The sequence below is a fragment of the Branchiostoma belcheri genome, unplaced genomic scaffold, assembly GCF_001625305.1.
Source record: "Branchiostoma belcheri isolate BF01 breed outbred unplaced genomic scaffold, Haploidv18h27 scaffold94, whole genome shotgun sequence".
Lineage (NCBI taxonomy): Eukaryota > Metazoa > Chordata > Leptocardii > Amphioxiformes > Branchiostomatidae > Branchiostoma > Branchiostoma belcheri.
The window spans coordinates 316,674-342,260 of NW_017804620.1; the positions used below are offsets into that span (position 1 = coordinate 316,674).

A 25,587-nucleotide genomic window follows, 5' to 3' on the forward strand; every position below is an offset into this window, starting at 1 on the left:
ACGTTTAAGGCCCACCCAGTCGTTTATATACTGAATACTGAAACGCTACTAGAAGTGCCTGGCCGGCTTAATTTTACTTTACTCTCAGTCTGGGCTCATGTTTGAGCTACAAGAGTATGGGACATTTCCCGTTGTACACGTTTGCTTGCACCGTATTCAAGTTTGAATATTTTGTGTTCAACCAAGGAAGGCTAAATGAAACTTCCTAGGTTTCAACTTATATTATTCATGGATATTTTTCTGCTTACAAGTTTAATCCATGGTCTTGCATTAGACTTCCCTTTTACATCTACTTTTGCCTTTCACCTTGCAACATATTAGGTCAGCTCTGTGTTAAATTCCCACTTTCTGTCAACATTTTCTTAAATGACAGATTGCCCTACATAGTATTTAAATCTCCTAATATTCAAATTCCCTGTATCAATAACAACAACAACACAAAGACTATCTGCCAATGATTTGTATTTTTATTCTCCAAGTCACAAGTCGTACGGTCAAGCTTCAAATGTTATTAACAGCATCTGATCTTAGAGAGGCAAACTCAATATGTCTCTTGACACTTTCTTTTTGCTGGTCCCAAGATCAAGGGCTCAAGGTTACAGAAAATTTCATTTCACACTTCATCTTTCTCTTGATACTTTTTAGGTCACAAGGTCAACAGGTCAAGTTACAGAGTGTTTGCCCTGAGCATTTGACCTCCATGGGTCACACTTCGTTTTTTTTTTTTCGTTTTTTTTCTTGATACATTAGGTCAAGGGTCAAGGTTACAGAGTGTCCAGTGCTTGACCTGTGTCCATACTTCTGTTGATACTTTAGGTCAGGGGGTCAAGGTTACAGCGTGTTTGCCCAGTGCTTGACCTCCGTGGGGCATGCTGGGTACTTCTGTATGGCCTGCATCAGCTGTGACCTGTCAATCATCAAGGTCATGGGTCGGAACTCCTTCTGGCCACGCCCACCTATCCCAGCACCCTCTGCTGCCCGCACCAGCTCCATCTGCTGAAGGTGTTCGAAGGCCTGTCGACGGAACGACAGAAGGTGAGAACCAAAAATGAAAAGAGCTGTTCATTATCTTGCTGCCTTGTGCTGAGGTAAAATTTTTTTATTATTTATTCCAACATGTAATCACCAGACGTGGTGACGACACACTCAAGTTTTTCAACTTATCTTAATGCCGCCACCAACACAGGGGACAAATACATGACAGGACAATACTCATTTACACCTGAGCTAAGTGAGGAAAGTCATGTAAAGTGCCTTTCCCAAGGGCACAAGATTGGTGGCATGTCAGGACTCGAACCCGGGACTCTTAGTTCCGAGTCGCGCACACCGCTACGCCACACGACCCCACAAAGGTCACATTTCCAAACAAGAGCCCGGCCGGGCAGTCTTCTGGAACGAAACGTATGATATAAAAGACAACAAAGCACAAAAAATTGAAAAAGAAAGAAACGAAGCATTACCTTGAGCACCACTGGCCTCTCAAATCCCTGTACTGCGTGTGACCTGGTCTGGACAAACTTCTGGTACTCTGGGAACAACAGAATGACAACATTTACCATCCTGCTTCTAATGTAAAACTACAGAGTCGCAATTGGCAAAAAAGGGTATTGCTGGTTACCTTTCTCATTCACAAGTTAAAAGGTCCCAAATTGAGGTTTGAGATTCACCTACATCTAGTCCTTGAAATACAACAATACAACACAATTTGTGTAGTGTACTTAACTGCAGCTATCTCTACTTAAACTAGAAAACATTAAGAAAAAATTAGGAAACTAAATCCCTCCTACTATAAGATTGCAACAGTAATATTATGTAACCCAACACGTTACCATGGTGACAGACGTTAACAAATCAAGTCATTGGCTAGGTCAGAGGTTAGTATTTGGAGAAGAAGAAGAAGAGGAAACTGAGCAAAAACAATATGTTTTTCTTCGGTAAACATAAAAACATTTGCTGTATAAATGTAAAAAAGAAACAGTTCTTACCATTATAAACCATTTGGAAGTTGAAGGGTTGATTGACAAAGATGTCGCTGAGTCTCCTCATTGCTACAACCAGGCACAGCTCCAAAACAGACAGACCTGGGAAGAAACAAAAAAAAAAAAAAACAATAAAACAATGAATGACCTTGCTAACCATTTATAAAGAAAATTCTCATGTAACATGCAATTATAAAATGCTTGTATACGTCTTTCATAAGGAGAACACAGCTACTGAAAAGAGGAGAGAATTCTGTCACAAAAATGTTTAAAAAAAGAGCATTTCTGTTTGTTGAATTGTTCAATCAACAGAGCATACAAAGAAAACCTTCAAAGCAAGTGGATATACATGTACATGTACCACTGCCAGTAGCAAATTATTACAATTAATGTATAACTTAGTCTGGAGAACAGGACAACAGTGAGTGGAGCACGTACCATGTAAAGTGTTGGATTTGGAGTCAGCTGTGAGGATCTTGTGGGCCTCGGCAAAGTCTGCCAGTTCCAGTCTAGAATGAGACAGGCTGATTCTTGCTACAGGCAACATCTAAGCATAAAACAGAACCAACAGATGTTTAAAGTTTAAACTTCTGTTCCAACACAAAAAAGTTCTCTCACCTAGAGCTTTTGACCAGTCACTCTGGTCTTCCTCAGTAGACTGACCCAGTGAGGCTTGTCACGTGGCTTCTTTGAAGTGTGACGTCAACACTGGGTCAGAGGTATCTGGTAGACAATGTTGACCAACAGATGATAGAACCATCAGATATTGTTCCCTTAGTTTTGGACAGAATTTGTAGAGCATCATGTTGAAAGTTCTTTAATACTTCTCAATTTACTCCTGGACATGAGGTTTAGTGAACATTTCACATGTTCTATATAGAAAAGCACATTATTTCCATTACATCATAAACATTAAATAGAAATATTTGACTCCATCCTTACTAGAGGTTTCAGAGTTCTACCAGCATTCTTACCAGAAATGTCTTAAGTGTCCGTATGTCCTTGCTTGTGTCATAAAGTTTCCTCAGGATTGTTGTCACTCCTGGGTCATCACTTAGGTTCTGCAAATATTCAGATTCAGCAAAATTCCTAAAGTTGTTAGCTCGGAATCACTCCCATACTTGCAATCATTATTGCATGATGGAAATAGTAAACTAATGAATGGTACCCAAGACAATCTTTTCCAACTATCTACTAACAAGTAACATCAAATAAATGATCAAGTGGCTAGTCTAGTGGACACAAGATCGAGAGGTTACATGACAATGCCCCTACTGTACTTGGTGACAGCGAGTTCCACTCTGGATAGTTCTAGGAAAGAATGAGATCTTGAACACCTTAATCCTTGGTTGACAACAGTGGTACTTTAAGGCATGACTAGTTACCTGGACATGTTTGTTCCACTTGGCACAAAACTTCTTGTCTTTGACCTCGGCAGTCGGCAGGGTCAGGAGGGAGGAGAAGACCTCCAGGTACCGGTCAAAGGTCAGAGAGTTGAAGAGGTGGATCTGTCTGTGGGAGAAGCGCGACTTCACCCGCTTCTCAAGCAGCTCGATCACATCCTGAGGAGGGAGGGTTGAAGACATGAGACATCTTAAAGATTGATGGATGGTACAGTGGAGGACACTCCTAAGTTCTGACAAAGGGTTAGGGTTGTCAGGATATAGGGATACAATTGCTGGTAGAATGAGGAGAGAGCCTTTTGTTGTAAAATGTTTTGTTTGCATAATCAGTAAACCATCTTTAGGAGTAGCACACCAGTTTTGTACAGGTCATTTAAGTACAAGCTGTGTAAAAACCGGACTGTAAGGTTTGATCCAATCAAACAAGACAAGACCCTACTGTTTTCTATAAGTGTGTTGGGTTCTTTCACCATGTTTGACATAACCTTGTCTGACGACTGTTACGACCTACAACTGTATGAACCCTTTGAACTGTGAACTATGACCTACCAGCCGACATGTCAGCCCTATGACCGTGATCGGGGCCTGCTGTGATTGGGCGACATTGAGCGATGTTTGAACTTCCCTGACCTATGACCTTTATGAATGTTAACCTATGAACTATGACCTACCAGCCGGCAGGTCAGCCCTATGACCGTGATGGGCGCCTGCTGTGATTGGGCGACGTCGAACAGGTTGTACAGCAGCGTCTGGTTCTTGTGGTGGGCGAAAAGGTCAAACTCCTCAAGGACAAACAGCACGGCCTGGCTGTCCCTGCTGCCTGTGGGGAGAAAACGCAGGCTGATCAGTAAACATGCTAATGTAGAAACAAGCTGATCATCAAATGTAGTAGTGAGAAAAAAGTCAGTTTAACAGTTTTATCTCTGAACTGCAAGATAATTTCTACCATTCGATTAAGATTTCTGCATGCATTTCATCTGATCTAACTGCTGTTGATGTGATCCCTTCAATCTAGCAGGAACATCACCAACCTTTCTTCAGTGCCTCTAGCAAAAAAGCCAGGTTGTCTGCAAAAGAACCCTGAAACAACACAGCAGAAATATCATGGAACTTTTAAATTGTTTGAAACAGCTTACTCAATAAATATTTTTAGCTGTTCATCTTCCTGCCCAGTATTGTCCTTTTTCATCTAAGAAACAACAAATTGTATTCATCGTGTTGCAGTATGAATGCCATATGGGATTCGGTCCATATACTCACAAACACCCTGTCCCCCACTGCGTTCTCCAGCTGCAGCTGTCTGGTGATCTCCTTCAGCGCAATCCTGTCGTCTGTCTGTAACAAACCTACAGGACACGGGAACATATATAGCAGTCAAGCTTCATCTCTTCATGCTGATGAGCTACATGTAGTTACTTTAGTAGCAATAATACTACATATTCAATTTATTCAACTTATCTCTATCAGTCCACCGTATAGCTCTACGTAGGAAGTTTGTCTAGTTAGTACATATCCTCACAGGTCTAGAGTTGATGTAGCACTGATGAAGTTAGACAGTTCAGGGCTCGAAATACTGGGTGCCAAAATTGGGACTGTGCACCCATTTTTTTCTATGGAGGCACTTAGATATTTTTTTGGTAGGTTTACATGTTAAGATATCTATCTAATGTATACAGTATATCCCTGACAGCTACATGTAAATGTCAGAAAAATGGTAAAGACTTCATTGTATAAGCAGCAAAACAATTCCCCGTGCTCCCAGTTTTTTGCAGTTTTGTGCACCTTATCCCAAAAATGAATTTCAAACCCTACAGTTTATGCATTATCTTGTCAAATCCACCCACCATTGAGATGAACCTCCAGAACATTGTCTCTGAAGTCTCTGTTTTCCTTCAGCTCATCCAGGACACTTTTCAGCAGCTAGAAATGTTTCAAGATTGAAAAAAATTGTTAACGTTTACATGAAAGATGGCCTTATCATCACAAACTTTTGAAAATGAAAATCCTACACAAACTAAAAACAGGTACAAACAAGACTTGAGAAGCGAAAACATTAAAATTCACTCACACTCACTCACCCACTCACTCACTCACTCACTCATGATCACTCACTCACTCACTCGCTCACTCACTCACTCACTCACTCACTCACTCACTCACGCATAAACATACAATAAAGGTTCATTCATTCATTTAACAGTTATATAACATTCACCTCACCATAGTCTTCCCTGCACCACGTGGCCCTATGATGAGGGCTGAGTTACTCTCTCCCATAGAGGAACATCTCTGGATCAGGTCTAGCAAATGTCTGTGGAAAACAGTCAAATTGTTTAAATATACTGCATATTGTTGAAGTGGTTCTGTACACATAATTATTTATCTATTCATTTGGCTGAAATATAAAGCTAAGGCTTCCCAACTACCACTGACTTATGTGGTTATGTTATTATTAAGGGCAACCACAGGAGCATGCAGTGGTGAGGCAAACAGTTATTACAATCTTGATCATATTGGCTTAAAAATAAAAACACTGATTCATGGTTCATCATCAAAAAAATATACATGTAGAGTACACAATCAACATATAAAATACATGGTTCAATTTTTTCTTTGGAAACCCTAACTGGGATACAACTATATGACATTGACTTTATGAATTATTTACATTAGGCAATGGATATTAATAATTTGACTGGCATATCAATACTGGAAAGAATCACAGGTATAAGATTCAAATCGGGCTGAGGCGTATACAAGAACTGGCAACTAGCTCAATCGGTAAAGCATAGGCCTTGTAACTGAGAGTACCGGGTTCGATTCCCTGCCTTGTAATATTTGCTTATTCTAATTATCACTATAAAAATTGCTATTATTATCATTTTATCAGCAAATACTAGTACCATCTAAGATTCTGAATACAGTACCTGCGAGGTTTTTCGAGATCGCTGTCTTCGTCGATTTCTTCGGGTGCTGAGATCTTGTATATTCGTTCCCGAAGAATTTTCTGAAGTTCTGCGTAGCTGGCACTTTCTGATACCACCGTCAAGCCTGTAGATTTTCTCTTACTCATTTTATTTACCTTTTTAGATCGCTTCTTCTTTGTACTGTGTCTAAAAATACTTCGACACTCTTGCTTTTCCCGCCACTTGCTCCCTAACGCTCCGTAACGTGACGTCTGATTGGTTACAGTCTATGCTAATTTCTCACCAGCCAATCACGTAGCCTGATACGGGCTATAACCTTTGACACGACGCTGACCCTGCGTTGACCTCCAACATGGCGGACGGAGAAACAAAATCAGAGAATATCCCGGGACCAAGCGACAAGAAACCGGTCTGTACCTTCAGTTTTAAGAAAAGGAAGAACTTGGGCAACGCGAGGAAAAGGAAAGCCAGCAGCAGCTCCAGTGGTAGGTAGTATAACAGCCATTTTCGTTCGATATCTCGGGAAAATTCAAACCAAATCCATGCCCCCCTCCCACCATTTCGACGTACACAGTTCGTATTCAGCAAATGGAAGCTCCTTGTATTCAGGGACGGTTTTCGGCTCTCTGTTTGAGCTAAATTGTTGTTTGGAGGATAATATATAATAACGAGTCTGCATAACATTCTAACTTTGCACTTTCTCATGAATTTATCTGTTCTAAACGAACGTCAAAAAATAATTTGTGTAGTCCTAGGTTATAACAACAGACCTCGGAGGCAATTTTTAGCAAGAGGATTGGAGGGGGTCCAGCTTGAAACTTTCTTCACAAAACGCACCGAAGTTCCTACAAGAGGGCACAACTGTAAACTTGAGGTCCCCTTTATAGCCAGGGTAAGGGTCAGAAGGCAGACCTTTAGCGTCAGAGTTGTTGATGAATGGAATGCTCTGCCACAGTCTGTAGTCGACTCAAAAACAGTGAACGAGTTTAAGACACGGTTAGACAAACATTGGGAGAGAATGAAGTACAACACTTGAGTAAAGTTCGAGACCGGGATTACTACAGGCAAGCCTTCTCATCCCGAAGATGGTATATACTATCAAGGTATGACACCTCGAAGAAAAATGAAATGATTTTTATCCATTTCTGCAGGCAGCGATGAAGGCGTGTCAGCTGTTGTCAGAAGAGAGAAGAAGGCAGGAGTCACAGACAATCCCATGATTCAAAAGGTAATATAGCCTTAGTAACTCCACATCGTCGATAGATGACTACAGCGGCGAGGATGATGATGATGATGAACCCAGCTCCCACTGTTGCCTGGTACATGTATTGGGCCAGTTAGTCCAAGAAATAAACTTTTTGCCTCACGTCATTTGAGGACGAAACTGCTTTACCCAACCCTTACAACATGTTTGGCATTTCAAGCTCAACCATTGTTCTTTCTCCCCTGCCTAGATAGATAAAATAAACGTTATACAAACAGTAAGCATTTTATTGTACTATAGAAACATGTAGCAAAGGGAGCTATGTATCCTTTACAATGTATTTAGCATAAGTATGTTCAGCCGTTCAGTGTGACTGTGGGTACTCATCAACACCATTTGTTGAAAAAATGATTTAATGTCGGACATTCCATTTTAAGCTCACCCATTTTTGTTTCCTCCCTGTGCATGTATCCTTTACAATGTATTTAGCATAAGTATGTTCAGCCGTTCAGTGTGACTGTGGGTACTCATCAACACCATTTGTTGAAAAAATGATTTAATGTCGGACATTCCATTTTAAGCTCACCCATTTTTGTTTCCTCCCTGTGCGTGTACCCTTTACAATGTATTTAGCATAAGTATGTTCAGCCGTTCAGTGTGACTGTTAGCCTGAGTGTCAGCCTTGTTAGCTTTCGTCTGCTCCCCAAGATCCGTTGGCGGGGAATGGATCTTGGGGTGCGGACGAGAAAGCTAACAAGAATGACACTCAGGCTACGTGACTGTGGGTACTCATCACCCATTGTTGTTTCTCCCCTGTGCAGACGAGGCGACTGGCTAGGAGAGACCAGGGAGAGTCCAGTAGTGAGGACAGTGACGGGGAAACAGCCAGACTCACCGTCACCTACAGATCCACAAGAACTGCTGTATGTTTGTTTATCATGTTTATTTGTTTATGAAGATTTACCACATTTGTGGAAGGATTGACATAACAGGTGACTATCACCTCTTCAAGATGTCAAACCAGAGACCAGACTGTAAGGTTTGAACCACTCACACCGGGAAGGTCCCCGACTCGAGAGTACTCTTTTCAATAAGTGTGTTGGGTTCTTTAACCGGGTGTGGCTTTCCCGAACACAGGGCCTCCATTTAACGTCCTATCCAATGGACGTCCCTAACTGAAGCTAGGTACTCATTTACACCTGAGTGAAATGAGGAAAGTTGTGTAAAGAAGTGCCTTTCCCAAGGACACAACATCTAGCCAGGAATACCAGGAAATAAACCTGTGATCTCTTAAACTTGATCTATCCTAGTGACTTGCCATTCAATACCACGCTAGTCGCTTACCTTTTGTGTACAAGGCCTAAAATACACAACCAAAGTTGCAGGTATATACTAGTATGATGATTAATCCTCCTACTAATTAAGTGTTGTTATTTTTCCCTTGCAGAAACCAGAGGGACCGGATGACATGGGTGCCACCAGGGAGTACGAACTGGACACACAGAAGGACAGAGATGACCAGGCTGTGTTTGAGAGACAACTACAGGCTAACAAGGTTGGCATCATAGTTTTTTGTAGGAGACAGGTATTTCTTTTTACACAACCTGGAAATTCTCACCTTGCTGTCGTTTCGGTGTCTGTCAGACACCTTCTTCAGAGCTTCTGACTGGAGTACTGCATCTTGCCGCTATATGTAGCCGATGTAGGTGGCGCTTTTGCACTGTCCCAAACGTGGCTTAGTTTGTACCCCCCCTCGTCCCGGTTCATTGCAGGGGCTGACTTTCTGATCCAAACTGCCTCCTTGATCCAGCGGGTTCTTCTATTGACTTCTCTGTCTCTGTCTGACAGACACCAAAACGTCAGCAAGGTGAGAATTTACCGGTTGTGTAAAAAGAAATACCTGTCTCCTAAGTTATACCAACCTGATGAAATTATTTTCAGAAACATAGTTTTTTGTGTTTTTGACCTTTGAACGGCTAGGACTTTGAGTATAGGACTATGACTCTGTTTTGACGCATCAGACTTTTATGTTTACTGTATGTTGTCCACTCTTGTCTTACTGTATGTAACAATGTCTTGTGTAATTTTGCTGGGCCCCCTTGGAAAACAGCTGATGCAAGCTGAATGGGGCTACCCAGCCGTCTCATGATGAAATAAAATTAATAAATAAGTTTAAGCCTTTCCGATCGCACAACTATTATCTCCATTTCTGTTGCCCCTATTTATATTTGGCTTGGGCCACACAGTTGTGCAATCACTACAGCAAGGCCTAGTACACTGGTAGTGGTATGCATTCAATTCTAATACTCTTTCCCAAATGCTCAAGTGCTAAGCAGAGAAAGCAGTATGTACCACTTTTAATGTCTTAAGTATTGAATAATGTTACAGCTCGTCCGGGGATTGAACTCACGACCTACTGAATGCATTAGGCAAACCGGTTGGGAATCAGAGAAACACAAAAATATGTATTAGGCTACACTACAAATGGAGTTGTTTTTACTACTGTTTGTACTACAGACTTAAGCAAGATAATTGGGATCATAGAAACACACACAAAATAGGGCTACTCAATCTTTTATTATTTCTTACCCACTACAAAATAAAACAAACTATTAACAAAGAATGCACCTGTTGAATAATTACCAGAGTATCTGAAATAAATTGTAAAATACAGTTATTAATGAGAACTTACACATTTAATATAATTGTTGACTACAAAGTTGAGACATGCAGTAATGTGATACACAATTTATCCAGTAATGTTGCTTGAGTAATAATTCCTTGTGTATAATAATAAGGGAGTATTGAACACAGCATATGATTATGGAATGTTGCCTAAAAATATAGGTAAAGAATAATGGTTTGAAAGACAATATTTTCTGCACTGTAAACCTTGGTCCTGTATCAAACTTAGTAATATTTCTCCCATAGAACAAGGTCTTTCGAAGTTGTTTGTTTCTATGCCATGACTTGTTCATATGCCTTTTTAGCAGGGTCTTTGATGGATCTGTGGACTTCACTAAACCCAGGTAGCCTGTTGGCCTCCCTCTCCTGCCCCCTGGTGAAGTGGTGAATCACCTTCTGTCTGTCCTGCTGCTGGTTGTACAGGGTGGCCAGACGGTAGTGAGCATAAGGCACATAGGCATCACACTCTGGTGCCAGCCTGAGGAAGTGTTCAAACTGTCTGATGGCTTCTGTCTCTGACACTTCCTCAGACAGTTGGGCTGTGAAGTACACAGTCTCCAAATGGTCCTGTTTGTACATAAGGGAACTCGCCATGGCGGATAGTGCTTTGGCTAGAGCAGGCAGATTTGTTGTTGGTTTTGGCTGAGGGTTTGCCCACCATATGGCCCGCCCCAGGTAGCAGTAGATGTAGTGCAGGTGTTGGTACAGCCAGTCTCCTGGTCCGTGCTGTAGGATGGCATCAACCACCTGCTGCAGGGTCTGCACCCGGCTGTCTCCATCTGGCAGCTGTAGGGCTGTCAGCAGCAGACAGGTGCTGTCAGTGGGGTCAGCTTGTAGCTGGGAGGTCATCAGCTGCTTCAGCTGGGCTTTGTTCAGGTTCAGGTATGACTGTCCATACAGTACTCTACTTGTGTAATCTGGTGATACCATGACTCGCAGCATGAATCCCTGTACCAAGGCCTTGACTCCCCCCAGGTCTGTGTACCCACTGCTGGTCAGGATTTCTGCTCCTTCCTCCCAGGACCTGCAGGCCTTGATGAGACGTTGTGCTGTTGGTGAGTCCTTGTGCTTCTGTAGCCTGGCTCTCAGCCACTTGAGTGGCCCCTCTTCCACCTCTCCAGCTGAAGTGATGGACATGGCTGCTACAGAGGACACGTCTTCAGACAGGCCTGAATCTCCTTCCGTAGTCATACTGGGCAGTACTGACTGGAAACAGAGGCCCAGGGTAAATTAGTGACTGCTCTTCCTACCAAGGGTAAATTGTGTCACCAGTTTTATGTATGATCAACTTTATTTTGGATGGCATTTTCCCCCATTTAAAAATCATCCAGTTGATAATGGGCTTTCCAAAACTTAAAATTTTAAGTATCCCTCCTCACCTCTTCCGAGCTAAAACAATGTATGGTTCTTCGTATGATTTTGGGAATAAAATATACAAACAATGTAGAATGATACATAATGCTATACATTTTGCCATACCTGTGTCTCCATCCCTGCCCACTCCCATCTCTCCTCTTCCTGCTCTGTCTCTGCTGCCTCTTCCTCTTCCTGTCCCTCCTCTTCAGCAAACCACCACCCCTCCAGCCCCACTTGGATCGGGCCGGTCCAGCCAATTCTTCGTAGCTCATCCTCCAGTAGTAGCTGTAGACACGTGCGGTCAGATCGCTTGTCGATTCTCTCATTGAAGCTGCGCATGATCCAGTAGCCAGCCTGGTGAAAGAATGAATCAGAATGTTAACAAAACTTGATAGGAGTCTATTCTTCATGCCATTTACATGTCAGTTCCTATTTTTGGATAAATGCCTGTTCAACTACAGGTTCCGTTAGTCATTGACGAAAAGTATTGGATGCTGCCTGAAACATCCCTATCCAGTTGCTTGAGTAACAACTCCTTGTGTGTCTCATTACCTGGATCTAACCTTCATCCACTTAATAGCAGTCTTTCAAACACATAGATGTGGGTGTATGGTTTGCATTGACCACTTTTATGTGTAAGTCTTTTACATCATGTACATTTAAAAAAATACAAAGTATAAAGTAAAGGGCAATAGTATAAGGTAAAGTATAAACTAAAGCTAGGCATCTTAACCCTAACCCATGTCTTATGCTACAACTGTGTCTTTAAGTAACTGCATATGTGCATAGCACACTTACTTTTCAATCATAAGGCTTTAGCCCATTCATATTTTGTTTCTAATCATCACAATCAAACAGTCACAAATGATAGAATAAAATTGATTGCCTTACCAGTGTAAGAAACTTGACGTGCACTAGTAGCGACCCCTCCTCAATGTTCTCTACTCGGATGTGCCGATCTTTCTCCACGGCCTTACGGATGGCCTCCTCTGTCTGCTGTCTGTTGTTCAGGTAGAACCCTGCCAGGGTTGTCACTCCTGTAGCCACCCCTGCAGCCAGTCCAGTACCCAGTACAACTGCAGGTGATTCTGAAACCTTGCTGGCTGCATACGCAGCCGTAGCAAATGCTCCAGCGACAAGCCCTCCTGCTGCAAGGGCCTGACTCTGGATTCTGACCGTTGCTCCACCAAAAGCACCTCCCACAGACATCTGGAAAGCCGACGGCTGCTCGACATTTGCAGCTGCTTGGCTTGCAGGTGGGAGATTGTGGTACATCTGCCCGGCTTGTTGGGGGGCCATGGAAAATCGTTGGACCGGATATCCACCTGTCAAAATCCCATATTTATTGTGTTTACTGAAGAAAAACATCTTGTTTTTGCTGTTTTTTCTTCTCCATACAAATAAGGTCAATGAGCTGAACCAGACGTCTGTCACCATGGTAACTGGTGTTGGGTTACATCGTGGTAATTTTATAGCAGAAGGAATTTAGACTCTTGTCTGACCATATACAAATGTATATGAATGTGTTTGAGTAAGGATTAACACAGCAGACCACATGCAAAGGTAAACATTAAATTTTGCTTTGTGTTACCTTTCTAGATTTTATCTATTCTTTAATTCAGGCCCCTAGTCCATATGCATACATGTACATACAATAACAGATTGAAACATGGCAACAAACACAACAAAAAAATGAGTTGCCGTCAGAGTGATTAATCGCATGTTGAGCGTAGCACACATAAGCGTAACTATGATCGGGTTTTCGTGGCCTTACCATAACCCTGCTGGCCTTGGCCTTGGTGAGGGAGTTGCTGTTGACCAGGGTAACCTTGTCCTGGAGCTTGGACAACTTGTAGATCTGGGGTCACGAAGGTGAAGCCAGGTCCCTGCACACTTGCACTTCCCTGGCCCCCCTCCCCCTCTGACTGTTGCCCAACCTGTTTAGGGTGTGTCTCTTGTCCCTGGTCTTCCATTTTTGCTCCTTTTGGGGCCTCTCCACCTCCACCATTTGATCCTTTGTCAGCCATTCTGTGGATGAGCAAGTAGAGAAGATTTATCAGGTGAAAACCAATCCTGTTTCCTGGTCTACCCTGAACAGTGCCAACTGTGGTCACAAGATTAACAGGAAGCAACCTTTGAACTTAAGCTTCTGTGCATTTGCAACCTTTAGTACAAGTATTCAATACAGAATAAAAATAATATATGGTGTGTATCTGATATTTTAGTGTGATAATATTAATGGACCAGGTGTTTTTTTTTTTATCTAAAAAAAAAGAGAATGTACAGAAACTGCCACGGTGACGTACATGTACCTGTCTTGTTTACTCCCAACATACCTTGCTTCCCCAGCCACCTTTACATTGTCACAGGCTGGAACGGCCTTGCCTCAGGTTGCCAGACAACAATAACAGAATAAGATCACGTTTCACCTTGTGAGGGAAATGTTTTCAAAGTAAACTCAGGGCTCATTGTCAACACTGTGCAGGTAAATTTGATTAAGGTTTCAACGGTACTACTAATGGTCCCTCACTTTTTAACTGGCTTACCGGTAGTTATTTTACACATGCACACATGGAAGCACAACTTCATGGCTCAAGGGCTGAATTGCAGTTGACTGTCATAAAGCTTACAGTGAAAAAGAGTGACATTTAAAACAGTCACACACTGTGCTGGTTGTTCACAATCGATACAAGAGGGTTACACAACAGGAAATACTGGGTGCATGTGCACCTTATTGTGCCCAAATTTATAGCTGTGCACCCAATTATTTTCTGTGGGTGCACCCAAATATTCTTGTATGTAAAGATGTCAGAAGTAGTAAGTATACAGCATATTCTTAACATCATATTATTTCAAGTTTATTTATCCGGTTTATTAATACATCCAATATAAAATCATTGTTATTTTACTCTAGTACTTGTCTTTAGAAATAAGACATGATTAGTTTTTGCTGACATTCTTCTTATTTTATTCCAGTGCACCTGTTCCCAAAAATGAATTTCAAGCCCAACACAATATAATATGGCAGTGCCAGTGTCATGTTCATGAAATTGGAAGCTCAAGTTTTAAACTGCCTGACTTTTTCAGGACATGAAGGGGAAGGAAGATGATAAGATCTACCGAGGACAGAACAACTACATGGTGTACTATGAGAAGAAGGACACAGCACAGGGCAATGCTGCCAGCGGCATGGTCAGGTAAGGCAGCGCCACCTAGCAATATGTGATGGTATTGCAGCCGTACAAGTGGCATGGTCAAGTAAGGACTGTAATCTCCAAGCAGATCTTAGGCTGGCAAAGACAGTGTCAAAGTGGCCAGGCAGTATCCATTCGCCAGAGAGGGTCCATACCCCACCCATACTCTTTGGTGCATGCTTGGATACTGCCTGGTCAATTTGATACTGTCTTTTGCCACCCTAGGATCTGCTTGGAGATGAAGGACTGGCTCAAATGATGTGTAAACTTTTGTTGTGGAGGTAAAAAGCAGTTGAAGAAGAGAGATGGGCTCCACCTTCCAATACTGTGCCCTAAACACAGGATTTGACACCCCACTGCCCCTATGGAGTCATAGGTAGTGATTCTTAATATGTTACGTATACATTTGTGTAATGAAGGATCACAGGAACAAAAGCTACAATCTAAATTCCTTTCTTGTGTTGAAAATAAGCTTCAACTTTGCAACTATGGATTCTACCAACACAGATGAGTTTTCATTTGAATTCAATCTAAATTGTTAAGCTAATTGTTGATCTCAATAAACTAAACCTTCACCTTTATCTAACCTATATGTACTCTCCAAGCAGAGGTTGTGGGGAATAATCGTTACCTTTTTATATATGGCCGTTTTTTTTGTCCTAATCCCAACCCGTCGGTGGCTGCCGAACCTTCTCTGGCTAATGGATACTGTCTGGCCAATTTGCCACCGAGAGGGATCTGCTTGGAGATTACCTATATGAACCTGTGTTTATTGTACAGGAAAGGTCCAATCCGAGCCCCAGCGAATCTGCGTGCGACGACTCGGTGGGACTACCAGCCTGACCTGTGCAAGGACTTCAAGGAGACAGGATTCTGTGGCTTCGGAGGTCAGCAGGGATATAATATAAATGGTTTTTATTGTCCAAACAGTACCCGTGCAGTCGCAGCCTTTATACGGCTGAATTGATGCAGGGTATCACATAATAATCAATACAAATCACAACAATTACAACAATAAAAAAAAACATGATACACATATTTGTTCCACAATTATTTTTTGTGGAATTGTTGATTTTATAGATTATTGATTGTATAATTATCTATTAATAATTATTGCCTGATCAATCAATCATAACTTCCTCGGCTCTGTCCTCTCTCATCTGATGGTCTGGGTACTACATGTAGTTGGTTTGTTGATGACAGATAGGTCCCATGTTTGCTACAAACTGTTGTTGTCTCAAAGTGTACAGTAGAGTTTATATGAGCTCAAATGAGAGTTAAGATTTAGATTTGATTTGATTTGCTATACTGTAAACAGATATTAACAGCCAGGATGAAGTTGAATGAGGGTGTGTGTGTGTACTGACATTTTGAAATCTTCCCTTTCATCTACAGACAGCTGTAAGTTTATGCAGGACAGGACTGACTACAAACTGGGCTGTTACTAGAGTTAGGGTTGGATGAGGACGTGTGTGTACTGACTTATGTATTTTTATCCTCCCCCTACAGACAGCTGTAAGTTCATGCACGACAGAACCGACTACAAACTGGGCTGGCAGCTGGAGCTGGAGGAAAGGAGAGAAGGGGGTGACGGGGACGACGGTAAGAAAATACATTTCTCGCTTCTTATAGATATTAATAATATCTATATCTATCTATCTATCTCTATCTATTATTATCTATTATCTCACAAAGCTATACACAGAAAGGTAGCATATCATAGCATTTTTGCTCTGTTTCTTGGTTTTCATCTCCAAACACATCAGGTCAATGACCTGGACCAGACATCTGTCACCATGGTAACTGGTGCTGTAGCATGCAGCCTGTGGTGTTGGATTACATTATGAAGCAAGTTACAGGACAGTTAGAGGGGCTGGTCAACATGTATATGCGAGTTTGAGTGCAATGTCATGTATGAATAAACAGAACAGTAGTTTGTTAGGCTAGACTATGAGCAGGTAAACATTTTGCACTTGCTTGCAAATGTTTCAAAGTGTATTACATTAGAAATGTTACCTTTCTAGTTTACAAAATGTTTCTCACAAAGTTTCTGGTTGTGACATAGACTGATGCAAGATCATCGTTTATTCCCCAGATCCTCACCAATATGAGATCAGCTCAGATGAAGACGACCTTCCATTCAAGTGTCTTTACTGCAGGGAGTCCTTCAAAAACCCGGTGGTCACCAAGTGAGTTCAATTCTCATCTACATCAATACATAATTAACTTATGACCATGCATGTAGATGTTCTACAAAATTAACAGGTGTCCCAGAGATGGACTATAAAATTATGTTTCATTTATATACAGCTACATGTAGGTACATGTAGTCTCTTCAACTTATAATTATAGAATATTAAGCCCAGCTGTCAGTGTTTTGAACCTCAATACTGGTAGGGGTTACAATTTTAGGGACACTGGTCCTGAAAGCTGTTGGTCCCATGTTCAAATTCTGAAAGAGTGTGATCTTTCTCGTGTCTTAACAAGTTTAGATGGATGTAAAAATGCTACAACATACTCGGAAGCTTGTTGCTTTACATGTCATCTTAAACTTCACAGAACATCTAGTACTGAGTGAAATGTAAAGCTTTTAACATTAGCAGTTTACAAGTTGGCTCCCTTGGAAATCAGCTGATTTTGTAAAATTAATGAATGAAAGTTTTAAGCGTTTTTTTCTTTGCATTTTCTTCCATGTCACAGATGCCAGCACTACTTCTGTGAAGCGTGTGCCCTGAAGCTGTACAAGAAATCCAAGAGATGTTATGTCTGTGGCCAGCAAACCAACGGGGTATTCAACCCTGCTAAAGGTGGGCAGCTTCTCAAAATGCTGACAAAACACCTACTGGTATTAAATAAACCTGTGATTTACAGTATTATCATGAAAGTTCATCTGTGTTGGTAGTTACATGTTTAAAGTTAAAACTTTTGGTCCAACACAAGCCACGTGACAAGCTTCACTGGGTCAGTCTACTAAGGAAGACCAGAGTGACTGCCAGGGTCAAAAGCTCTAGGTGAGAGAACTTTTTTTGTTGGACCAAAAGTTTTAACTTTAAACACGTATTACAGTATTATATGCATGTGTTTTTAGATTGGTACAGTTAACTATAGTAATCAAGGATGGACACGCAAGAATTAAAGATGTATTCAAGGATTGCCAGTTTATTTGTTCATTTATGTATTAATCTTGGGTACAAAATGTATAGTCCCTTCAGCCAAGGAAACCCATGATAAACAAAAATATAAACTTAGCTGTTTCTAAAAGAAAACTTTGTTGTTGTTTTTTCAGAAATCATCGCCAGACTAGAGAAGGTGGGAGCAGTCGAGGATTCTGATGAGAGTGATAACGATAACGAGCAGGAAGAGGATGGCTAATTAGCATCACATTCGTTAGCTGGATGTCACTTGTTGTGTTTCCTGTTTCTCGACCGACCCTAGAAGAAACTGCCGACCCTAGACTTTTTTTGTTTGGAAACCTTACCCTGCATTCACTTGTCATATCTGTAGCTTTACATTAATACTTAGGCCTAGGGCAATAATTTTGTGTTTCCAAATCCTGACCAACCCTAGAAAAAAATGCTGTAGCCTTTTTTGTGTGGACTCCTTCATGTGAGCTGATTAACCTTTTCTAGCTCCATGATCTGACACCTGAATGATGAAACATTGTACAATCAGTTTTCCAACATGGACATTGAATACAGAAGTGTCCTCATGCATTAGTATAGTACCCTTGTATGTTCCTTATGTATGTTTTCTGCATACCTCTGTTATGTGTCTGTCAAGTCTTGACCTGTACATAGCCTGTCGTGGCATGAATGTACAATGAAGGTATTTCATTTCATTTTCATTAGTTGGATCACTAGAAATTGCTAGAAGAAAAAAAAGAAATAAAAAGAAAGATAATCCCTACCTAACGAACCTAATGTTTCAGGACTGAAACACAACTATTTTTTCCTAGGCCTTAGCTGGATATCATTTTTACACGTACATGTCATGTGTAGCTTTATACTAATAATTGTATAGTATGGCCACATGGAGTTACATAATTAGTGGTGTGAACAATATCTAGTGTTTCCCTGTAAAAAAAATCTCTTTTGAAATAAAGAAAGTTAACATACAAATGTGAAATGTCATATCTGTAGCTGTATAATTATAGTACATCTAATAACTATAGTATGGCCACATGGAGTTTATTACTAGTATATGGATGATATCTGTTTCTTAGTAAAAAAAAATCTTTTGAAATTGAGTAAATTTATTAACATACAAAGCAGTAGGTACATGAAGTAATACATTGTAAATAAAGAGAATCATTCATCCATTCCTTCCTTCATTCATTCATTTATGAAAATAGATAGCAGCCTATAGGTTGAGAGTATAATGTTACATATAACATAAAAGTATAATGTTACATATAACATTAACGTTAGAAATGAAATGCATGTCATCATTTAGAAGATTTCAGCCATAAAACCTCCTTAGTCCTTTTTTCTTAGCCTCTACCAGGCTTCGGGAGGTGGCTGGAAAGAGTAAAAATTGAAATAGAGAGATAACATGCCAGGGGAGGTTGTCTGCTGGGAGAAAACCGAGCGGCAAAATGTTCTCTCCCAGCAGACAAACTCCCCTGGTATGTTATCTCTCTATTTGGCCGATTTCTACTCTTTCCAGTCGCCTCCTGAAGCCTGGTAGAGGCTACTTTTTTCTCTGAATTAGCCTTTTGGTATTATGATCAGATTTGTAGATTTGATGGGTAGCAGGAAGAGGTTAAGCAAAGTTTGAGTCTTCTAAAAGATGGTTAGGCCACACCAATTTAATTTGTTGCTTCTCGGATTGCCCTGTCCATTTTGGGGTTCTAAATTAACTGCAAAATACTCAATGAAAGACATATTTTGGCCCCAATGGTTGAAAAAGTCCTTTTCTTCTTAGTTCTTAAGTTTTTCAATGTAACTGCAATTTTGTTTCATTAAAAGTTCAAAATCTATTGTTTTAATTATAAACCAACCTGGTATGTTCATTTCAAGGCTCATATTGTAACATTTCCGGCTTTCGTGGGGTTCCTTGGCCTTTTTTTTCGTCCTGTCGCTCCTTTTTTTTTCTGCAAAATGTCCGAGAAACAACAAATTAAATTGGTGTGGCCTTACAGTAACCGGTCAGGCTGCAGCTCAAAAACATTCCGCTAGAGGGCCCCACATTCCTTCGAATTTCCCGCGCACCTTTTGACCCCTGACCCTCCGGTGACCCCGCGCCTAATCTTCACGTTTTGGTTCGCGTGAGCGGCGAAGATCTCTGCTTTCCTAACCTGGATATACAGACCAAACGGGCGATATGATGCTGCATTCGTACCAATGGCTTCTAGTAAGTCTTCTCCCTTTCTCTCTGCTTGTTTACCCCTTCTAGAACTTAGAACGTAAAAATTGCAAGGGATATTTTGAAGCAACATATTTTTGGCGGGAGGGATAAGAAAATGGCCCCTGTTGTTTTGATATGTTGGTTAATCAGGTTACGTTAGAGCGTATGTTGACGGTGGCCCGAAAACTGGGTTGAAAATATGGTAGAAAGGTGAAGTAATGTCACGGGGTATTGTAGTATTTTTGGAGAGTGTTTATTTTAGCCTGGATAGTTGGTAGGGTGTAGAATAATTTGTTTGTTTTAGTGTTTATAAGTAGGACACATGCTATACATGTTTTAAATCTAGGTCAATCAAACCATAGCCTCCATAGCATGCCAAAATCTGGGGTTTTGGGGGTCTTCAGGGTCTTTGGCAGTTTGGGAGCTTTTATGTGCTATTTTCTGATTGCATATAGACAACATAGCCGGCCTGGTTGAATTACCCCCGTTTTGGGCTGATCAGAAAACAGCTGAAGACCACCAAACCCCCAGTTCTATAAGCCTGCTACAGAGGCTAGGGTATATACATTGTATATCCGTGCCTTTTCGATTTTTTCGGTACAGCCCTAGCAAGCTATTTAGATTTTTCCTTAGTTGTAGCCTGACTATATCATGCTTCTAGCAGCTATTTAACTGGTAAAGCACTCAGGGAGGAGGCCCAATCAGCCTAGGCCTAGCCTCCGTAGCAGGCTTATAGAACTGAGGGTTTGGTGGTCTTCGGCTGTTTTCTGATCAGCCCAGTTCTAAAAAAACGGGGGTAATTCAACCAGGCCGGCTATGTTGTCTATATGTAATAAGAAAACAGCACATAAAAGCTCCCAAAGACTATGAAGACCCCCAAACTCCCAGTTTTTGGCTTGCTATGGAGGCTGTTTGGCCTCAAACAGTGAGCCAAGATATTGTTGTGTAATTGTATCCGGCCTCCTTTAATTTGACGCTGAATGCACATTATTTCTGAAGTATAATTGGCTGCTCATGATTCCATGTAGCTTGTTATTTTGTAACCGGACTTCTTTGTTAATTCAATACGTTATTCATTTCTCAAATTCAAACCCCACATTGCCAAATTTTAATCTCCAAGCAGATCATACTGTGGCAAGGCAGTATCCATTGGCCAGAGGAGTGTCCATTAGCCACCGAAGAGGCCAATGGATACTGCCTGGCCAATTTGATACTGTCGTTTGTGGCCACCTAAACATCTGCTTGGAGATTACCAAAAGTTCACAAGTGTCCAGCTGTGTTAGTATTGACAGCCTTTACTACCAGGCACCCCCATGAATACAATGGAACAATCCTGAGTTCATTGAACTAAAACCTGTTGAAATAGCAAAGTAGATTTACCATTAACCATTACGCTGCCTGCTGTCCTTAAGTTATCCTAAGTGTTGCTGGCCCTCCAGAATTTACCATTAAGAGGTTGCTGGGATCCCCCCATGCAGTAGCCTCGCATAGCATGCCAAAAAACTGGTTTTTTTTGGGTTTAGGGGTCTTCATGGTCTTTGGGAGCTTTTTGTGCTATTTAAAATTTTCTGATTGCATATAGACAACATAGCCAGCCTGGTTGAATTACCCCCGTTTTTAAAACTTGGCTAATCAGAAAACAGCCGAAGACCACCAAACCCCCAGTTCTATAAACCTGCTACGGAGGCTAATCAGAAAACAGCCGAAGACCACCAAACCCACAGTTCTATAAGCCTGCTACGGAGGCTATACACGCAGACCCGTAAGCGAGCAGTTAGATCACAAAGGTAGCAGGTGTCTTGTGGTGCCTGTAATGATGATATTGTGGATCATTTGTGCATGAAAGTTAAGTGCACCGACCTTGGATTGCTTCCCTTGCATTTTGCTGTTATTATCATTACTATGATTTCAGAAACAGGAACTGTCCATTAAGAGGTTGCTGGGATCCCCCCATGCAGACCCTCAGGCAATCAGTTTGATCGCGATTGTAGCAGGTGTCTTGTGGTGTCTGTAATGATGTTGTTGTGGATCATTTGTGCATGAAAGTGCACTGGCCTTGGAATACTTTCCTTGCATGTTGCTGTTATTATTATTACTACAATTTCAGAAATAGGGACTGTCCAATATCAATCTCAAAAGGGGTGCAAATCCTGCATTCATCCCCTTTTTTAAACAAAAGAAAAATAAATGGATGATCCATAAATAGATATCATCCTAACTTAAGAATACTAGTACTTATTTTATGTATAGTTACATGTAAGGTTCTTCTTCTTCTATTTGTACACCCCTCCCTAACAGTGAGTTATTAGGGGTCAGTCCCCGAAATGCTTGTTTTCAAATGTGCCTCCCTAACAGTTGTTAGTGGTCAGCCCCTAAAATGCTTGTATTCAATTGTCCCTCCGTAACAGTTATTAACGGTCAGTCCCTGAAATGCTTGTTTTCAAATGTCCCTCCCTAACAGTTATTAACGGTCAGTCCCTGAACTGTTTGAATTGACCTGTGCTTCCCCAACAGTTGTTAATGGTCACCCCCTAAAAGTTTATATTCACTTGTGCCAAAAATGTTCCTTCTACATCTTGGAGCTAAAAATAAACAGAATCAAGGAGAATTTCTAACAAGATTGAACCACCTTGAACCTCCTTGATAGAATAGATCCTAAGGCCACACCAATTTAATTTGTTGGTTCTCGGATTTGCCTCGTTTTTTTTCTGATTTGCAAAAAAAAAAAAAAATGATTCTTTTCCTGAATCAACTGAAAAATGCTCATGTTTTGCCCCCCAACAGTTGAGGAAAGTCCTTTTCTTCCTAGTTGTTACAGTTTTCCCATCTATCATTGCAGTGGTTTGATTAAAAGTTCAAAATTCAATGTTTAAATTTTAACCCAGCCTTTTGTGTTGACTTCATGGCTCATTTCGTAGCATTTAAGCCTATAATAGGATGCCTAGACCTGTTTTTATTTTTATTTTTTTTCGCCCTGTCGCTTCATATTTTTTCTGAAAAAATCCGAGAACCAACAAATTAAATTGGTGTGGCCTAATGTAAGGTCTTCAGGGTTGTTGCTAGTGCATTTTAGCGTTTCGGGCATAACCCAACTATAATTTGGTACCATCACACTAAATTGTGGTCCATCAAGTTCATTTTCAACCAGCATAACAGTACTTTACTATTTATAACTTGTGTAGTAATGTTAGCCTGGGTACCATCTGGATTTTCGCTCCACAACTTAATGTCAGGTATGAAAAATATTGATATCACACTCTAAAACTCTTCTAATATAATATTTATTATTTATGTGGACAAAATGTGGACTAAAAAGAATAATTTCTCCCCTAAAAATGCCAACTTATTACCTTTCGTTTCCAATCAATGGATCAAGGGTCAAAAATATTGATATGACCCTCTAAATCCCTTCTACTAGTTATATGATATTTCATTTCATATTTTTATTTGGACTATATATGAACTAACAATAATAATGTATTCCCTGATACTAGTAATAGAATGCCAACTGACTTGCATTTTCACAGGGTGAATACCCCATCTACTTAACTGGTTGCTTAGCTACCTCCCCATTGCCATTTACGCTATAATAAAATCCTGGCTATAGCCTGGTCTTTTTCTGTAAGTGTAACCATATTTGGCTGTTGCAGCTTTGAGCTTTCCATAACACTATAAAGGGATGTTCATCGTAACGGGTCAGTGAATGGTGTTGAATGGATAAATTGAAGCTTTAATAACCTGCCTTGCGCTTTATGCTCCTAGTCTGTATGGGCGTCACGCCGTGATAATATCACATCAAAGAAGAAAATATACAAGATATATGGTACATACTGACATACATGTAGATCAAGAGAACAGTTGTACAGATGGACACATAATCAAAGAAAACTGGACAAAAATACAATTCATAAATAAAATACAATACATATGTACAGAAAGAAGAATCCTTTAACTGAGATGTCAAATCATAGTTGCAAGTAAACCGTGCAGATGATTTAAGCAGTGATTTAAAAAGATAAATACAGGTATATCTAATACAAAAAAGTAGATGAGATAAAGGGTTACTGGTACTAGTAAGTAAAGAGCAAAAACTGGTACAGGAATAATAAATCGTTATGAAGGTTATGAATTTACGATTTGTAACATGTTGAAGTAAGTCCTCCTCATCATTTCAAAAGGCCTTCTTCCTCTTCAAGGCCTACCCAGGCCGTTAAGTCCTCTCTTAGAAGAGTTCCTGTTTTTTTCCGTGACGTCGCAGGAATATGTTCATGTAACGTGTTACGCCCAGTGGTCTTCTGAGCTTATTCAGCCAAGCAGCCACAAACACGTTTCACAACCTGGTGTAGACGCTAGCTCGCGTTTCCTGGTGTTTGATCTATTCTGTACAGACTTTAAGTGTATTATGTACCTGCATCATGTGTGTGTGAGCTTTATCAACGCAATACAGCATGCTTTCTTGATAGTACATGTACAATGTATATTCTGACTTTTCCTCTGAGCTTAGCCAAGCAGCCACAAACACGTTTCACAACCTGATGTAGATGCTAGCTCGCGTTTCCTGGTGTTTGATCTATTTCGTATAGACTTAAAGTATATTATGTACCTGCAGGCTGCATCATGTATGTAACCTTTATCCACGCAACATTGCTGTAGCTACGTCTGGAACAAGATTAGATGTACAAAGATGCTTGGCCTCGGGGCTGGAAATACTGGGTTTGCACTTTCGTGTGCTGAAAATAGGTGTGTGTATGTATGTATACATAAGAGTAATATTGTATGCTGGTACATATAATATATGTATACAGCATGCTTTCTTGACTAAAATTTCTTCTGAGTTCAGCCAAGCAGCCAGAAACACGTTTCACAACCTGTGGTAGACATTATCTCCTGTATCCTGTTGTTTGATCTAGTTTGTGTAAGTGTATTATGGGGTTTATTTAGGCTTTGTAGACGTAACAACTCGCTGCATCTACGTCTGAAACAAGATTAGATGTACCTGGATATGTCGCCTTAGGCCTGGGAGTACACATGTACTTTTGTGTGCCCAAAATTGGAGCTGGGTACCTTAATTTTTTACTCTGGTGCACCTACTGTAACTGTAGTGTTATATATAGGGCTAAGGTGTATGTAAAGGTACTCTCAGCTCTCTATTAAACGTACCGGTACGTTTATTTTTTTTCGCTTCGAAATCCGCCCGGTACGTTCTTATTTTAGACGGTACGTTTATTATTTTTTCAGAATCAAACCAAGTTCAGGACAAATTTTCGGTCCTGAACATAAAAGTTTGAACATAGATTTTCAAAATTAGGGATTTTATTCCAACATTTCCCCGATAATTTTCAAAATTGGGGATTTTATCCCCGATAAATGTGCTCGTCATTCCAATTTTCTTCGGCCAGGCGGCGTGGATCGAGCGCTAATCGGGCCACTATTCATTCCATTGCCGGCACAATCTTGTGAATTGACGATGAATTGTCGATCTCGCCATGACGC

The 25,587-nt window shown here is 40.8% G+C and overlaps 2 protein-coding genes across 2 annotated transcripts; one reads left to right on the forward strand and one right to left on the reverse strand.

Annotated features, from left to right (window-relative positions):
• Window positions 1-795: 795 nt before the first annotated feature.
• Window positions 796-6,519, reverse strand: LOC109461621 (origin recognition complex subunit 4-like). Its single transcript, XM_019758000.1, has 12 exons — window positions 6,310-6,519; window positions 5,603-5,693; window positions 5,227-5,302; window positions 4,643-4,728; window positions 4,414-4,462; window positions 4,054-4,202; window positions 3,365-3,541; window positions 2,954-3,040; window positions 2,418-2,526; window positions 1,986-2,081; window positions 1,461-1,528; window positions 796-1,014 (listed from the first exon to the last, which is right to left on the reverse strand). Exons 1-12 carry the CDS (start codon window positions 6,453-6,455, stop codon window positions 832-834), a joined length of 1,317 nt encoding a protein of 438 aa, XP_019613559.1. The 5' UTR covers window positions 6,456-6,519; the 3' UTR covers window positions 796-831.
• Window positions 6,520-6,627: 108 nt separating this feature from the next.
• Window positions 6,628-18,256, forward strand: LOC109461623 (RING finger protein 113A-like). Its single transcript, XM_019758001.1, has 10 exons — window positions 6,628-6,794; window positions 7,461-7,537; window positions 8,335-8,436; window positions 8,961-9,068; window positions 14,642-14,751; window positions 15,529-15,635; window positions 16,258-16,350; window positions 16,844-16,937; window positions 17,449-17,555; window positions 18,035-18,256. The coding sequence occupies exons 1-10, from the start codon at window positions 6,662-6,664 to the stop codon at window positions 18,118-18,120; spliced, it is 1,017 nt and encodes a 338-aa protein (XP_019613560.1). The 5' UTR covers window positions 6,628-6,661; the 3' UTR covers window positions 18,121-18,256.
• The last annotated feature ends 7,331 nt before the right edge of the window (window positions 18,257-25,587 follow it).

What these genes read in the sequence shown, in the direction of transcription:
- LOC109461621 (XM_019758000.1), bottom strand. Translation starts at nt 6,455, where the DNA reads ATGAGTAAGAGAAAATCTACAGGCTTGACGGTGGTATCAGAAAGTGCC. An exon ending in GTGGTGCAGGGAAGACTATG is followed by an intron (nt 5,303 to 5,602) that starts GTGAGGTGAATG and finishes AAACATTTCTAG; the next exon opens with CTGCTGAAAAGTGTCCTGGA. An exon ending in TCTGGAGGTTCATCTCAATG is followed by an intron (nt 4,729 to 5,226) that starts GTGGGTGGATTT and finishes CGTGTCCTGTAG; the next exon opens with GTTTGTTACAGACAGACGAC.
- LOC109461623 (XM_019758001.1), top strand. Translation starts at nt 6,662, where the DNA reads ATGGCGGACGGAGAAACAAAATCAGAGAATATCCCGGGACCAAGCGAC. An exon ending in AGGGGGTGACGGGGACGACG is followed by an intron (nt 16,351 to 16,843) that starts GTAAGAAAATAC and finishes TTTATTCCCCAG; the next exon opens with ATCCTCACCAATATGAGATC. An exon ending in AAAAACCCGGTGGTCACCAA is followed by an intron (nt 16,938 to 17,448) that starts GTGAGTTCAATT and finishes TCCATGTCACAG; the next exon opens with ATGCCAGCACTACTTCTGTG.